Source organism: Alligator sinensis, unplaced genomic scaffold, assembly GCF_000455745.1.
Source record: "Alligator sinensis unplaced genomic scaffold, ASM45574v1 scaffold707_1, whole genome shotgun sequence".
Taxonomy (NCBI): domain Eukaryota; kingdom Metazoa; phylum Chordata; order Crocodylia; family Alligatoridae; genus Alligator; species Alligator sinensis.
Genome location: NW_005842065.1, coordinates 1179441 through 1195807, shown reverse-complemented (window position 1 = coordinate 1195807; position 16367 = coordinate 1179441). Strand labels below are relative to the sequence as shown.

At 41.4% G+C, this 16367-nt stretch overlaps 1 protein-coding gene and 1 non-coding gene across 6 annotated transcripts in view; one reads left to right on the top strand and one right to left on the bottom strand.

Moving 5' to 3' along the window:
- Positions 1 to 4713, top strand: part of LOC102373475 — a 19877-nt gene extending 15164 nt beyond the window's left edge. The window contains exon 4 of the transcript XR_323791.3: positions 3964 to 4713. This is a non-coding gene — a transcript (uncharacterized LOC102373475). The remainder of the gene's footprint in view (positions 1 to 3963) is intronic.
- Positions 1 to 16367, bottom strand: part of CUNH19orf57 (chromosome unknown C19orf57 homolog) — a 21793-nt gene that overhangs the window by 4274 nt on the left and 1152 nt on the right. For 2 of the 5 annotated variants that reach the window (XM_014519842.2, XM_014519843.2), the window contains exons 3-9: positions 13902 to 14106; positions 13125 to 13212; positions 12354 to 12458; positions 9395 to 11308; positions 8434 to 8561; positions 6811 to 6900; positions 5318 to 5545 (exon numbers count right to left, since the gene is read on the bottom strand). In XM_014519842.2, coding sequence (XP_014375328.1) covers positions 5398 to 5545; positions 6811 to 6900; positions 8434 to 8561; positions 9395 to 11308; positions 12354 to 12458; positions 13125 to 13212; positions 13902 to 14106 — 2678 coding nt within the window. In that variant the 3' untranslated portion in view covers positions 5318 to 5397. Of the gene's footprint in view, positions 1 to 5317; positions 5546 to 6810; positions 6901 to 8433; positions 8562 to 9394; positions 11309 to 12353; positions 12459 to 13124; positions 13213 to 13901; positions 14107 to 16367 lie in introns of those variants that run through there. The other 3 variants (XM_025203819.1, XM_014519846.2, XM_014519845.2) reach the window with 3 other exon arrangements.

The window sequence follows — 16367 nt, the reverse complement described above, 5'->3', positions numbered from 1 at the left end:
CTTAAGGCCACCACTGCAGCCAGGCTGCAAAGTGCAGCTCAGACCCCACATCTGCCCACAACAGAACAAACTGCTGGGACTGTGGTGGCAACTGGCATGAATGCAGGGTGGGGGGGCGTGTCCAGTGTTTGCCACAGTCCTCAAAGGAGTAGCCCCAGGCACTGCTGAGTAGCTGGGGCAGGCGCAGGGCACCAGACTAAAGGAGAAGAGCTTTTACCTCCTCTCACAGGAGCCATGTGGTGCATCACCCTTAACAGGACCTTCAGTCACCCAGTTGAGAATCGCTGCTTTAATAATTTCTCTGAATTAGTTTCTGGTAAAGTTTCTATTAAGTGTGTCCCATGATTAATTTTTTCCCCAGAAGCATACAATGTGGCTAAATTTCAAGAGATTTTAACAAGGGTAGGAAACAGTCACAATACTGTTCCATTGCTAGCATCAAGAAAAACCAAGGAAGTGATTCTTCTGCTTGACTCAGCATTGGTGAGGCCATAGCCAGAGTACTGCATCCAGTTCTAGGCATCACACTTAAAAAAGGATGTGGAAAAGCTTGAGAGAGTCCAGAGAAGAGCCACCCATATGATCAGAGACTTGCAAGGCAAGCCATATGGGGAAAAGCTGAGGGGCTTGGGTCTCTTCAGCTGAAAAAAGAGAAGGCTGAGAGGGGACTTGGTAGCAGCTTACATCAGGGGAATATATCAAGGGTTGGGCGAACAACTGTTCACTAAGGCACTCTTGAGGAAAACCAGGAGTGATGGACACAAACTTCTGGAAGACCATTTCAGGCTTAACACTAGGAAAAGCTGCTTCACGGTTAAGAGTGTCCAGACTGTGGAATAAACTTCCTCCACAGGTGGTGCAATCATCCACCCTGGAAATCTTCAAGACGAGACTGGACGGTCACTTTGTTGGGGTCACCTGACCCCAGTTGTCTTTCCTGCCTTAATGCAGGGGCGCTGGACCCGATGATCTTGTGAGATCCCTTCCAATCCCTAACAATCTATGAATCTATGCATACAATGTAAGAAGAGCCATGTGTGCGACAGCTTGGAATATTTTTTTTTAAATGCCATAACTGTAAATAAATATAATGGCCACAGGATGGCAGTGTTGACTGCAACAACTTGTAAAGTCTGAGGCCCGATCTGGACTGAACTCCCAAAATAACTTCAAGTTGATTTCATTGAAACGGAGCACCTTTGCCCGTAGACATTGCTGCAGTGGTTTAACTTTAGTTTATAGCAAACGAGCTTGCAATGAACATAAGAATTGCCATTTAGTGGGTCAGACCATAGGTTCATCTTGCTTAGTCTCCTGTGGCACAGGGCAGAGAATGATGGCTGAAAGGGAACATGAACTGGACATAACCAGAGTTTTACCCACTGTTCCTCTCCCATTTGCAGCCTCCAGCATTTAAGGTTTAGGAAGTTATGATTCAGAGGCTGTGCCCCTCGCTCCCCTGCTCAATATCTCCCCCTTTCCTCCAAGAATGGAGGATCACTTTGATCCCCCTTTCCTCCAAGAATGCAATCCAGTCCTTTTTTGGATCTGGCTAAACTCTCAGCTTCCACATCTGGTGGCAATGAGTTCCACCCTTTAATTACATGCTATGTGAAAAAAACCCAAAAACTTTCTTTTGTTGGTTTTAAACAGTTAACAGTTTGGCCACATGCAAAATTGTACTAGTTTGACTTGGGTGTGAATTTTAAACCCAATTTAGTTAAACTAGTGAAAAGGAATGTGGCTAATCAAATGCTGGTTTAAGACACGGTTGTTTTAGTAAAATTAAGCCAATTAAGAATAGGTTTGGTTTAAAGCTAAATAAGTGACTGTTACATCAAAATAATGAATTCCACCAGTTCAAATACATCTATAAAATTGTGCGTTTATCAGTTCAAAATCAATACAAGCTGCATTTAAAGCACTGTAAGACCAGGACTAGCTACAAAGTCTTTTTTGTGGTGTAGCTGTTTTGCCAAGAAGCATGAAAAACTCACACATACCCCCCGGTGCCAGCAAACCTCCTGGTGTAGATACAGCTATGCTGACAGAAGTGTGCTTTTGTTGGGTTATTTGGAAAGGTGGGGGAGCTTTGTTGGCACAAAGGCAAATTTGCTTGGCATATACTTTTCCAGTTGGGGAGAACTATGCCAATGGAACTATGCCAGCACAGCTGTGACAGCAGGCTCTTTTAGTGTACCCAGTTCTTTAGCACTCACAAAAGGGCTTGCATTCTTTTGACTAATTGGTTTTAAAACTAATCTGAACTAACTGGTGCCATTTCTTGGTTTATACCAGCTGCAATGCTCAGAAGTGCTGGGATCCAGGTCACTGATATTTAAAATATTGATTTACATACCACATTTCAGCTACAGAATCCAGAGCAGCTTTTGAAGTAGCCATAAAAAGGTTAAAGCTCCCAAATGGGGAAAAAGTGTGTTGGGGGAGGGGGGGGAAATCCTCTCTCAAATTCACACTTGGCAGAACTCCAAGTTTTGCCTATATAACTGAATAAGGCCTTTGTAGCTTGTTGGCTGGTTTCCCCAGCTCCTAGAGGATTAACACCACACCCAGAGTCTCTTAAGCCCCTTTCTTCACCAGATTGTTTATCCAACAAAAAATCAAAGTAACAGTAAAACAAAGCTATTCACTTGACCTAGAAAGCACCCCTCTCGCATCTACATCCCATGCCTGTCTCAGAAGCTCAGCCCTTTCCTGTAGCTTCTGCTTTACCTGACTCACTTCCCAGCTCTGTCTGATAATTCTTACTACCGGGCTCAAACCTCACAGACAGCTATGACCTGAGGCCACCCAGCTCTTAAACAAGATCACTCTCTTAGGTCTTTGTATGCATGAGAAAGTTTAAACATAGGGAGTTAACCTGATTGAGCTGAACCAATACACATGGAGGTGGGTGCTCTTTTTTCTGCCAGTGTTTTTTTTTCCTTCATTTGGGTTTAGCCTGGGCATGTCTGCACGGGATGCTTAATGTGCAGTAGATTAATTGATTGCACATTACAGCATCACAGCAAAAACTGTGCTACTAGGCTAATGTGCAGTAGTATTAGTCTACTGAGCTCTAACCATCATGAAAAAAGCGTGCAATCACACTAATGTGCAGTAGGCACTGCGCATTAATGAATGTGTAGACATACCCACCAACTCCTAATCAATTTAAGCCAGTGATGCTCAACCTTCTGGTCCTATGGTCTGGATGAGTGGCGTGGGGGTGGCTCGTGGGCTGGATCCAGTGTGCAGTCAGTCCATGGGTGCAATCAGGCCATGTGCTGGCCCAACCCTGTGTGCCCTGATCCAGCCACATACTGTCCTGACCCCTCACACCATGATGCAGCATACAGGGCCACATCATCCAGCACTTGGGGGCTCCCTGTGGGAGCTGGCAGCATTCATTATCACTCCCCTGCTGCCCAAGGCTCCCCTATTGCCCAAGGCCCCCCTGCCACCAGATTTCCAGACCCATGGGGCAGATGACATGGCTCCATGGGCTTCATCCAACCAGCAGACTGGAGGTTCAGCCCCATCCAAATGAATGGCCTGGATAAATTAACTAATTACAGGAAGTCAGAGTTTAAGCCTTACCTGCCTAACTACCTGTGTCTATGACTAACTTGCTGTAAATGAAAACTAAACCTTGGTAACTTAACCCTGTTACATCTTTCACTTACCATGTGATAAGAACACTGCCATAAGCCCCCAGCTTTTTTTTTTTTCTTCAGCTTATTCTACTTTTTTTTTTCCCCCACTTCCTAGGTCATCCAAATCTGTCCTTTGAGGAGTTTGCACCGGTTTAACTAAACTGGCCCCAAATCACTCTTAGTTAAATGGAAGCAATTTTCTCACATAGATAAGCTCTTGGAAGGTCTATTATGTAGCCCAATAATTCTATTGTGTCCACTGCAGGAGAAAGGGTGGATAATTCATTTTTGCTTGTTTGTTTTATAGGTTCCCAAGGTTTTCAGGCAGCCTTCTTCATTTTCACACTTACCTGGCCCCTCTCTAAGGCTGAAGCATCAGGGAACATAGGAACATGGATACTCCCTGCCACATCAACTTGGCATCCAGTCATCTTCACTCCCCCACCCACACTCCCATCTTACAGGAACACTTTATTTTTAATAATGGACAGATAATTGCCTTGGCTTCCAGATCCAGCTCAGGAGGAACAGACAGACATTTGGCCTACACTTGAGTTTTGCTGTGGCTATACTGGCAAAGCCTATTACATGTAGATAAGTCCTTATACCTGGGAAGCTAATAGTAGATGCCTCAGTTCTTGGGCCTTTCTGTCATTGAGTTGAAAGAAGAGAGAAAGAATGTCAACAAAACAGTCTTGTTCTGATGACAGTAACTAGCACTCAAGCCATTCCTAGATACTTACTGAGCAGTTCAACAGCTCTTAAAGCCTAGGTGGTCTCACACTTGAATTGAAGGGAAAATTGCACATAACTGGGTAATCATTCACCTGTTAATGTCAAAGTGATGACTGATTAAGTATTGTCTTTTCATTGTAAAAAATAGGCATCTCAGCTCTCCCTGCTTTTATTTTCATTGACAGTTATTTTATGTTATACATATATCTTGTTAAGTTATTTACCAGTTATTTTGAAAGCTGTTATGTTTGGTACTTTTTGGTTGCCGTTCTGTTAAAATATTATTTTGTTATTGCGCTAATAAATATAAATTATATGTGTACCTGTTTTTTAATTACTTATAGCTGCATAGTAATAATACAACACCAAATTTTTTTAAATTAGATTAATGGATTCTGAGGCTTGTGTTTACTAGTTTTTCTTTCAAAGCACAAGAAGTGAAAAGGAAAAGCTAAACGTGATATACAAATATGGTATCTCTTTCTCCTCCAACTAAGTAAATGTAACAATAAGCCTAAAATAAGTGGACCAAAACAACATGAATTAAAAATAAACACCATCCAAAATCGACATTGAGGTTCGCAACACTATAGATTGAAAGCAACTAGTAAATACCTTCATTTTTAATTCAAGGGTCACATTCCGGCTTAATTTGTGCTAGAAAAACAGCATAAATCCAGGCTGTCGCAGGGACACGTCACGACCAAAAATGCATGCATGAGTTCTGGCTTCCTCAAGAAACATTCAGAAAGACTACAGAACTCCAAATTACTTATAAGACATGGGGCCTTGTTTGCAATTATGCTAAAGGCTTTTGCACCATCCTAATGATGGAAAAGAGCTTTAAAGTGGATAGCGAGGTGTAAAAGAGCTTTAGTGAATAAGATCCAGAATGTCACATATTAGGAAAGGAAAAACCACACTGGTATGGAACAAAAAACTTTATGGCCAGTGAAACTGTTAAACCAAGCAATATTATTATTTGGCTCTGTCCTCATCGGCAGTCCTATGTCTCCTTCCATTTTTTTCCTGGGTACAGAGTGTTTGTGGCTCCCTTCAGGGCATGTGAGAGAATTTTCCCCGATTGTCTGCTTTTTCTGTACTTCAGCCTCTTTAAAGACTCCAGATCCCTGTGGGTGCTCATTATCAATCGACTAGAAAGAATGAAAACAAGATGTGTTTCACATTAGCAGCAAACGCTCTATAATAGTGGCAGGAATGAAATTCTAAGTGTTTTTAAAAACACCCTTATAAAGATCCATAATCCTTACTTTGCTAATCAGCCAGCGGTATCATTCGCACGTAATTTGCTTTCCCTAGATCAGCTTTAACCTGATAGGTAGGTTTGTTGGGTCACTCATCAAGCATTTTTTCTCGAAAATGTTTGGAAGAAATTTGTATTTAATAGGTGTGAGTAAACAAGCCATAAAAAGCTGAACAGGTTTAAGACCCATTCAAGACATATGATTACCTGAAATCACTGTACAGATAGAATTGCTCTTGTACTGAAGTTACCAGTGCTTGCTTAATTGGAGCCCAAAGCTCTTTAGACACTGTGTGGTTTGTTTGTTCACACCTATTTAATTAAAATTTCTGAATAAGTGTCTTAAACAACAAATGGAATCTCTTCCCCTTGTCTTCACTGGGCTACACTGGGTTTTTTGGGGTTAGTTTGTTTTTTTTAACTGTGAAGACAGTATAAATAGTTCAGCCTGCATTAGCCAGTAGGAGTTAACTGAAGGTTAAATGTATGCTAAGCATGTTTTAATACAAATTCCCCCAAACCTTTTAACTAATTAGTGGACAGACTAGGATTTATTTTGAATTTAGGTTAATTTCCCTTGTCTATCTTAGATATACAATAGTTTTGCTGATAGATGTTAACAATCCATCTATTTTTTTTATTTGTAATGAAGACAAGGCCATAAGCTTTGACCCTCCAAGTCTATGTAGTAAGGCTGCTAATGCTCCCAGATGATCTCAGACAGTCCCCCATTAGTTGAAAATATTCAAGGTTAAAGGGAGACAGGTAACCAGAGAATGGTTGCATATGAACAATACTTAAGACTCAAGAACAATTCTAAATATACTTGTTAGGAGTTTGGCTACTTCTGCTTATTCTTGCTGCTAGATCAGTGGGATTTAGGAGCCCTGAAGAGGTTCCATCACTAGTGCAGAGCTGGCTTCCCCAGACTCCCTGCTCTGCTCACTTCTTCTTAGCTTTGTACACGCAACTGGGCATCACTCTGGTCCAATGTGAAGCTCACACAGGCCACCCAAAGATGTGGAAATGTACCTAGTTTCCAAGACCATCTGTACTTTAAGCACTGTAAAACAACCCTCCCATCCTGCAATCTATAATCAAAAGCATAATAATGAGTTTTACAGGTACCCTCCCTAATACAAAATATGTTCTTACTTGAGATTAGAGAGCTCAATAATCAGACCACAAACAACATCTGTTGCATCTTCCTCTTTGGTGGGATCACAAATTCCCTCCATCTCAACTCTGATGAAAAAGGAGAGAAGAACCAGGGTAGTTCTAATCGCCAAAGCATCAATTCCTGCCCAGCTAAAACACAGGGCCCTTGTTTACAATGAGGCCATTTTACATAGTTAAATGTAATTTACTTCAGTTTTAAGGGCTCCTTTATGTTGCCAGAGGTGTGAAGGAGTTTAACCAGACTTTGCCCTTGTGTAAACATGGAGCAAACTGATACCCTACCAGTTCAAAGTTGCTCAAATACACTGTAGAATTATGCTGAGAAAAGCAAGGTAAAATTAGGCTGATGTAAGTTATACTTATGTAGCTGTTGCCTGTCTTTTCTATCCTGGACTAACTGTTTGTTCAGTGCAAATGGGCAGTTCTATTTTTTCAAGCGTTTCAGATAAGTATAAATACTGTTTCTCACCAAGAAAAAAATATCAATATGAAATTATCCTAGATATAAAACCATTGATGACAGGCTGAGAGCCCTGGGGCTCTTTAGCCTGAAAAAGCGCAGGCTCAGGGGTGATCTGATGGCCACCTACAAGTTTATCAGGGGTGACCACCAGCATCTGGGGGAATGTTTGTTCACCAGAGCGCCCCAAGGGATGACAAGGGTCGAACGGTCACAAACTACTTCAAGATCGTTTCAGGCTGGACATAAGGAAGAACTTCTTTACTGTCCGAGCCCCCAAGGTCTGGAACAGCCTGCCACCGGAGGTGGTTCAAGCGCCTTCATTGAACACCTTCAAGATGAAACTGGATGCTTATCTTGCTGGGATCCTATGACCCCAGCTGACTTCCTGCCCTTTGGGCGGGGGGCTGGACTCGATGATCTTCCGAGGTCCCTTCCAGCCCTGATGTCTATGAAATCTATGAAATCTGTACCTGTAAAAAAGTCCCCCGTATTTGGTATTTCATGCAAAAATAATAATCTCACACAGCTATAATGCCAGTCTTCTGAAAGGTTCTCATAATGTCTTGGAAACCGTAGTAATTAATTCACCCAATTCCTCCCAAATAGCGTAGAATAAAGTGTAACAAAACATACAACACAACACAACAGTTTAGGGTTAGAAAATAGAGGAATCCTAGATCCATTTAAAACTACAAGGAGAAGTTGATATAGACAAAATGTAATTGTCCCACCATCTAATCTATGCACAGAGGATGTTGTCTCTACATGAATCCTTGACAGACATCTGCCTTTCACGTGGAACATTAGTACACATATTTATGTATGTCTAGTTAGTATAGCAGCAATGAAATGGGAGGAGGGGTTTGTGTCTGGACACTAGAGCCAGCTGACACTCTCCATTCTTTCCATTCCACCTTGTAATGCAATTGAGTCTTGGTATCTCTTCCTGCCACAAATCTTCCTAGTCCAGGAGGAGCCACTTGATATAAAAATCTATCTAGCTCCATTAGTTAGGCTTAATAGGCATAATCCTGACTGCTGGTGAAATACAATATTATTTACTTTGGAGCATAAAGCTATGAAATGAAGGAACATATTGAAAAGGTTTCACAATACTAAATGTTACATCTGCCTACCTGGGCTGCAGCTTTTTTGGATGAGGTATATTAATGCCTGGACCTGGTGTCTCTGTATCACTTAGTTCTCTTTCAGCAGACAGATCATTTTTAGGCACAGAACTGCAATTCCTGTCCACAGGAAATGCCTGAGGAGGGAGAAAGACAGACAGACAAAAATAAAGACATGCTCTGCATAACTGATTTGATTTGACACCCCCCCATCCAGAGAAGGATTGTTTCTAATATGTGGTCACCCCTCAACATGTTGGGGGATGAAGAAATCTGTTGTCCTTTAGAGGTACAAAATACATGTATTTTAGCCCTACAATGCAGAATAATGATGGCGATTATTTATAAAGTAATCAGTGGTGAATACAAGCAGGGAGATGTGTCCTCTAATGCAGAATTGTCCAAATTATGCAAACTAAACATCTTCCTGGTAGCTTACTGGAAACCCAAGAACTGTATTTAGGCCCTAGTCCAGGAACGGGCAATTATTTCAGGCAGAGGGCCACTTACTGAGTTTTGGCAAGCCATCGAGGGCCACAGGACAGGCAGCCAGGAGCAGATAAATATTAATTTTATAAATTATTTAGGGGCCCCGCAGGCTGGATAGAATGGCCTGACGGGCCGCATCTGGCCTACGGGTCGCATTTTGACCACCCCTGCCCTAGCCCTAAAGTGTTTCAAGCCAGGCATCCAGGAAATGGAGGCAAACAAAAGCAATGAATCATCTGAGCAGGTTTCACCTCCTGATTCCCTGCCATTGCAGGGCCCCAAGACACTGGCAGTGCCATTGGTGTCTCTCCTCTATTCCTGTGGGAAATTTTTGTATCTATAGGTAATGTGGCACATGTGGCCAGGTACAGGATGAATGCTGTTTTTTTTCTAAAAGCTAGATGTGCCCGAGTCCACCCTAAAATGGATTTTTAAAAATCAACATTAACTTACCTTGACAGTCACCATTGATTCAAATTACCTGCTGAGGTGAAAGTTCAAGGCTGCTGTCTTTGAGGGTATCCCATAACTGGCTGTCAGGCAGCAATTCTATATCCAGAGGAAGAGTCTCTCCCCAGGGGGAGCAGGTTTTGCCCACAGGCATGGCACCCTTAGGTGCACCACCAGGTAAGTCCGTATGTGTTGCAGAAAGAGATGTCTGTCCACTTGCGTTAACATCAGCTTCTTCTCTATGATGAGTCATCACCGTTTCTCTTTCAGGCTGCTCAGACACATCTACAAAGGAAAGACAACTTTCTGTAGGAATAGGCTCCATCTTGTTTTTCTCACAAGCAACCCATTCTTCATTGTTTTTTCCATTCAGCAACTTGTCAGGAGATGGTGAGAGCTGTAATCTTGCCTGTGGAATCTGACTCACAGTTGGTCGAACACTTTCTGTATTTAATGACTTTGCTTCAAGTCCATTACATCCTAAGTTACAGGCACTGACTTGTGATTGTTTTCTATCAGGCCTCAGCATGTTTCCATTTTCCTTCCATTGCTCCAAAGCCATGTAATGATTTTGTGTGTTCTTACATGTAAAGTTCCCATGAACAAAGACTGAAGCACTGGAGACAGATCCTGCACTCACACCTGTAGTCTTCTCTGCCTCTTCTCTGCCAGCATCACTTTCTCCAGTGTAAGAAACCATTTGCAGTGGAACTTTACTGACTTCAGAGTGACTAACCCTGTCAGTTCCTACATAACACTGATGGATTGTTTCACTGGCTTGTTCACTTTTTGATTCAGAATTATGGATGTCCATCTCAGGATCCACAATCATAGCCTGAGCACAACTAGGAAAATCCTTCCCAGAGACAGCTCTGTCATTGCTGCTTCTCTCTGTAACTCCTCCATTGTTGCAAGGGCTGCTTTGCCTCTCATCTTTGCCACTGTTGAGAGGGCTGCTTTCCTGTGCGACTTTGCAGCTGTTTCTCTGTTCTGTAACATCAGCATTCGTGCATGGGCTGCTCTGCTCCATGTCACTGGTTTGGGAGCGGTTTTCATCTGCCATTTTAGCACTGCTGTTCTGAGTTTTGCTGTCACTGAGTTCTGCAATTTTGCCATTATCAAGATTGCTGCAGTCTGCACTTTTGCCATCTCGGTGTGGACTGCTCTGCTCAGCCTCTCTCACACCACTGCTTTCCTGTCCAGCTTTATCACTAGCGTGCAAGTTGTCCTGTTCTTCAGCAGCGTTGATGTTTATATCTGCTAATGGGGTTTTAGCGACATTTGTCTTTCTTTCCTTTTCAGTGCTTGTATCATCAGCCAGTTCTAGGACCTTCCCACTCAAATTTTTAGTCCATTTCCCGTTTTTAGCAAAGTCATCCGATTCAACATCAGTTTCATCCAGCATGGATTTTTTTTGTTGCATAGTCTCATAGGAACCACTTGGAAGCACTTCATTTTGACTGTCTTTACCTCTGTCAGTAATTCTGGGCTCTGATGAAATACTGCAGCTCGCATCCTTTTCAGCTGGGTTTTCAGGTGATCCTGCACATAGGCTTCTATTGTCATGACGACTCCCAGCACTCTTGCAATATAAAATACCATTAAATAAGGAAATGGGTTCCTCTAAAGAGAGTTTAGCACAGATACCTTCTTGCAAATTAGATGCTGCCCCCATTCCTTGGTGAGAATCACTCAATCCCACTCCAGCACCATCACTGACAATGCTTTCAGTCTGATACTGGACTTGAGTTTTAACCTCTAGTCCTTCACCGGTATGTTTCTGACACTGAGGAATCGCCCGATCTCCTGCTTCTTCTGCTATGGTCACAAGTAAATATGTCAGCTCAAGTGGCTCTGATATGGATTTAACTTCCTGAATTGCTGCTTCTGAGGACTCACAGGCTAGACTGCTGTCCATACATGAGGGATTAGACTCCAGTATTTCCTGAAGTTAAAAGATTTGTGCATTGTCAGTGCCTTGGGAAAGAAACCAGCAGCATTTAGCATCTTCCAAACCATATAGTTCTACTCAATTCTTTCCAAACAGCTGGCAATTTAGCAAAAGGGTGCTGAATTTAGAGGGCATTAACATGAGTGACAAAGCTAAATGGTCACCAGTTCTTTCAAGGGTATCTGAAAAGTCACTAGCTAGGCAGTGAAAAGTAGGTGTTCAGAACCTCAAATGCTGCATAGCTCCATTTTCTTCAATTTACAATATCTACTCCAAACTCTGTCAACCTTCTCAATACAGATTTTTTTGAGACTGGGTAAAATTTTAAATGTCAAATGTCCACAAAGAATTTGAATACTTGCACTATGCATCCTACTCTTTATTTTTTCATCCCATGGATTTATAATTTCCATTTACATGAGACTGTGAAGTTGTTCTATATTGGTAAAACAAATGATAGCATAGAATATTTTCTCATGGGATGTGGTAGAAACCCTATCACCAACCTATTTAGAATGAGACAACAGACTATAAAGTAACCCTAGAGGTCCAGCTAAAAAAAGGGACTAGATTACAATACATGCTTCCCCCCCGAGGCTTTACCATTCAATTACTGCATGTTGCTGACATTGGGTAACATCTTCACAAGTGTCCAACTAACTTAGGGACCTAAGCCTGAGTCTCACTGAAAGGTGATGAGTCTTAACCAAGTCTGTTGTGAAAAGTGGGGCTTGAGCTTCTACGTCACTTGGGTGCTTGTGAAAGTTTTACCTACCATGTTTATTTTTGGGGTAAAATTTATGGAAGGACTCATTCTTGGGTACTGGTAGCTGTACTATGGATTGGCAGTCCATTAAATGGGGTTGTAGGAGATGCATTTATCTTGTATTATTGTTGTGAAATGGGGCTTTAGGTTTTTAGTCAGAACAAAATATTTCTCTACCCTTTCCAACATCTAGCAAAAAGAAGTGCCTTTAACTAGTAAATGCTACAATATGTAACTGTATATACACAGGTAATTAAAGATCCAGAGCTATACCTGTTCTGTTTGAATTTCTGAAGCTTCTCCATCATCTTTCTCTGTTCTTTCAGGCAAAGCTTTCTTTGGTTTTGCAAAGACTGGCACAAACTTTCCCACTGTGTTCTACAACCAAGTTAAAAAATGATGAGTGTAAAGGGTGGTTATTCCCAAGTGTACTAAATAATCCAACATTCTGAGCAATAACCTGCATGTCTTCACATCAGCAGCTTTCAGTATTGTTTAGACAGATAGCAAGGAGAGAAGCTCAGTTGGCTTTATAATCCTGCCTAGGTAGATAGCACTAACCAGACCATTTTAGGCTGTTTAATAACAAGTCAAAGTTGAATCTAAACATTTTTCCTACTTGCTTTGCTGAATGCTGCCTCTTTAAGAATGCATTTCACAGGGTTTCATAACTCTTTAAAACCTTTATGTTACAGCAAAACTAAAGATTATATATTAGTTGTACATTAATAACTTATATTTAGGCTTTGTGATGGAGGCAGCATCTCACTCAGGTTAACTTTTCTCAGCTGCACATTGCTCTCATGTAATCTTACCAGGTAGTCTGATACACTGATGCCTGCTGACAGTGTCCCAGCTGGAGGGGTTTAGGGTTGCATTGAAGCAGCATGTCCATATAGAAAATCCAGCTACACGTTAGAAGGGAATTAAACTGCATCATGGAAGGAACTGACTAACTGCTCAATGTCTAAACAGCCCCTTGAAGACCACAGTTCAAATTATCCCTACTATGAGCTTTTAATCAAATGTTTGAAACAGACCTACCTGAGATAAAGAAAGAGAAATTGAGTCTTTTGTCTGGTTTAGGTGTTTCAGCTCAGAGGTAATCTTCCTTCCTTCACCATTTGAACTGCTTAGATAAAGAAAACACAACACCATGTACATGTAGGTACTGCTAATGAACAAACATATACATTCCCTGGTCAGAGACAGGACACAGAATCTGGACCCTGTATTCTGTTCCCAGGCCTATCAGTGTCTTGCCAGGCTATTTTAGAGCAAGCAATAGTCACTTTGTGCCTCTATTTACCCTTCTGTAAAGTGTGAATACCATACCAATCAATTTCATGGGAATGTTGGAGAAATTAGTGTGTGAGAAGAACTCCAATACCCTCAACTGAAAGATGCCACTGAAATGCAAAATATAAAACAGAGATATATATAGGACCCGCTTTTTAGAGGGACTGAGACACTAGATCTCCTTAATTCTTGTGGTGTTTTGAGTACTTATAAAAATCAGGCAAATTTTACAGTCCTTGACTTTCACTTAATGTTTGCCTGAGTAAGTACTGAAAAAAAAAAATTGCCTTTGGGCCTGAAGTGAACAAGTGAAGGAAATCCTACACATGTCATCAGAGGGCAGTAAAAATTTAAAAAGTGTAAGGAGTGGTGAAAACAATACTTATACTCAATACTTATACTCAACCCCACTCACAGGGCTAGGAAGAATACGCTCACCCCTTTATTACTCCAAAACTCTGTTCATCTAGTGAATTAATGTTTTGATTATTTCAGAGATTCATAGGGAACAAAGTCAATTACCTTGTTTGCACCTTTTCCGCAAAAACTTCAATGTTTTCCTGGTTCGTGTCTTCCCAGTCCTTTGCTTCAGCTGTGATTGATTTTGATTTTCTTTTGGATTTATTAGACTGAGGACTGTCAGGTATTTCTAAACCATTCTCTCCAGTCAGCTGGGAGTTTCTCCTCAGACTTCTTTTTGCCTCAGAAATCTGGAGGTCATCATTTCCTTGTTTTAAAGAAAAAAAAAAAAAAAATAGGAAACCAAATTTATAACATTTTATGTAAAAGGACTAGGTTGGCTGACCACTGGGGCAGGTTTTGTGTTAATTGTGGTAGCTATCACCTAGAAGAAAAAGAGCGTGTAATTTCATACAACTACACAGTAACTTGAGAGCAGAAGCAATTACATCACAGGCTCTATCAATGGAACCTTAGTAGGTCCAAAGGATCATTACATAGTTGGCTGACCATTGGGGCAGGTTGTGTGTTAATTTTGGTAGCTACATAAAAAAAATTACAGACTATTATTAAATGTTAATGCAAACTATGACAACTTGGCATACAGGCAGTCCTCACACTTATGACACAATTGGTCTTAAGTTGAAACATTGTTAACTCAGAACTGATTTTTCCAATAGGAAACAATGTTATAAATGGGGAATTGGTTCCTGAACTAAGGCCTGATACCCTATTTTCACCAAAAATAACCCAAAATGTTGTACTCAGTTATACAGTAAAAGCTCCGGTAACCAGCATCTTTAAAGCCAGCATGCTCAATTAACCGGCACGTTGGCTTGTAAGATAAAGTGAAACTGGAAGTGCCCACCGTGGTGCTTCCAGTTTCTCTGAGCCCCCATGGCCCGGGGCAAAGCAGCCTGAGCTGCCAAGCCTCCACAGCCAGGGGGCATAACAGGCTCTGCCTCCCTGTCCCACAGGGCCCGCAGGAGGGGCGCCCCAGATGCGGGCGGAGAAATGGCAGACCAGGCTGCTTAATTAACCGGCATACTTTGTTATCCAGCATCCCCTATTCCCGGGGGGTGCCGGATAACAGAGCTTTTACTGTAGATGAGTATTATAGTTACATTAATGTATTTATATTATAAATAGCAATCATATTGATTTGGAAGGACTTCTTTGAGGTGACTTTGCTGGACTTTCTGGAGGGCTCTTGGTTGGACTTTTTGAAGGGTTTTTGGCTGGAGTCTTCTCAGGAGTCTTGGCTGCAGGATTTGCTGGAGTCTTGTCTGCTTTCTTAAAGAAAGTGTCCAAGGAAGTTTGGACAGATGTTCTCCAGGGAAACAGGCAATGCAGTGAACTTGTTCGCTGGCTTGGCATCACGTCAGATCAAGTATTGTAAAGTCAAAACTGAAGTCAGAAAGTTGAAACAGGGTGTCAATTTATAAATAATGTAAGCGCAAAACGTTGCAACTCGAAACATTACAAGTCGAGGACTGCCTGTATTAGAGAAAAGCCAATTAGTTGACCATGGTCATAAATTTGCCTAGAAAGAGGTATAAAGCAGCATTTTTACTCTGTTAGAATCAGGCCTTCTAACCGTATCCAACACTTTCAAGGGGTTCTACATTCTGGAATATCAAAACAAGCTACATTAGTGACTTGCCAGGTGTCATAGTTGAAGAATGATGACATAATACATGCAAAATAAATTATCTAGAAAATTTGCACACATTGGTGTCTGGCATTTGTCCCTCTTACTGAGCTTCACACACTGCCTGGTACAGCAAAATGGAAAACTAAACCTAAACAAGGAATTCCAAGCCCCTCTGTGTCTTGGAAGTCCTCCTACAACAGTGAAGCCCTCTTGTATTTTTCTTGGAGAAAGCTTTCTGTATGTCTCCAGTGTTTAAAAGTTAAATTATGCAGTGGTCAAATTCCAAATTTCTATCCTAGGGTAAACCTGTAATTTTATTAATCAAAACTAGTCCTAATGAGGTGTAAGTTGTCAGCTAAGTGCTGCCAGATGACAAAGTTGTAATAATACTATACCTTCAAGAAACTGATTACCCTATAATGCTATAATTTGACAAAGCTCAGTGATTCAGTAGACAGACAAATCCTAGTCTGAGAAGATGATGGGGAGAGTAGGTAACACTAGAAATTAACATCATATACTTAAATATATACTGAAGAAATCTCTAGACCCAGTTCCAGTGTAAGTCAAGACAAGCTCCAATAAAGTCAAAGGAGTTACATCAGGGAAAAAATCAGGACCTTCCACTTCTGGTCCTTACTGCAATGCAGGAAGCTCTCTCTTGTATGCACAGCCAGCTTGCCTCTTGAATGAGAACTTTGAGCACTGAGAGCCGGCTGGAGCACCAATTTCTCTCATTCCACCCCAAAGTGAAGAGAACATAGCAGATCTGATTGATTCTAGGGCGTTTTAACTAAATCATCTTGCTGTGTCTTTGCTTTCAAAACTGCTTCATTTATGGATTCTTCAAAGTGCACATAGATAAATAGTAGGGA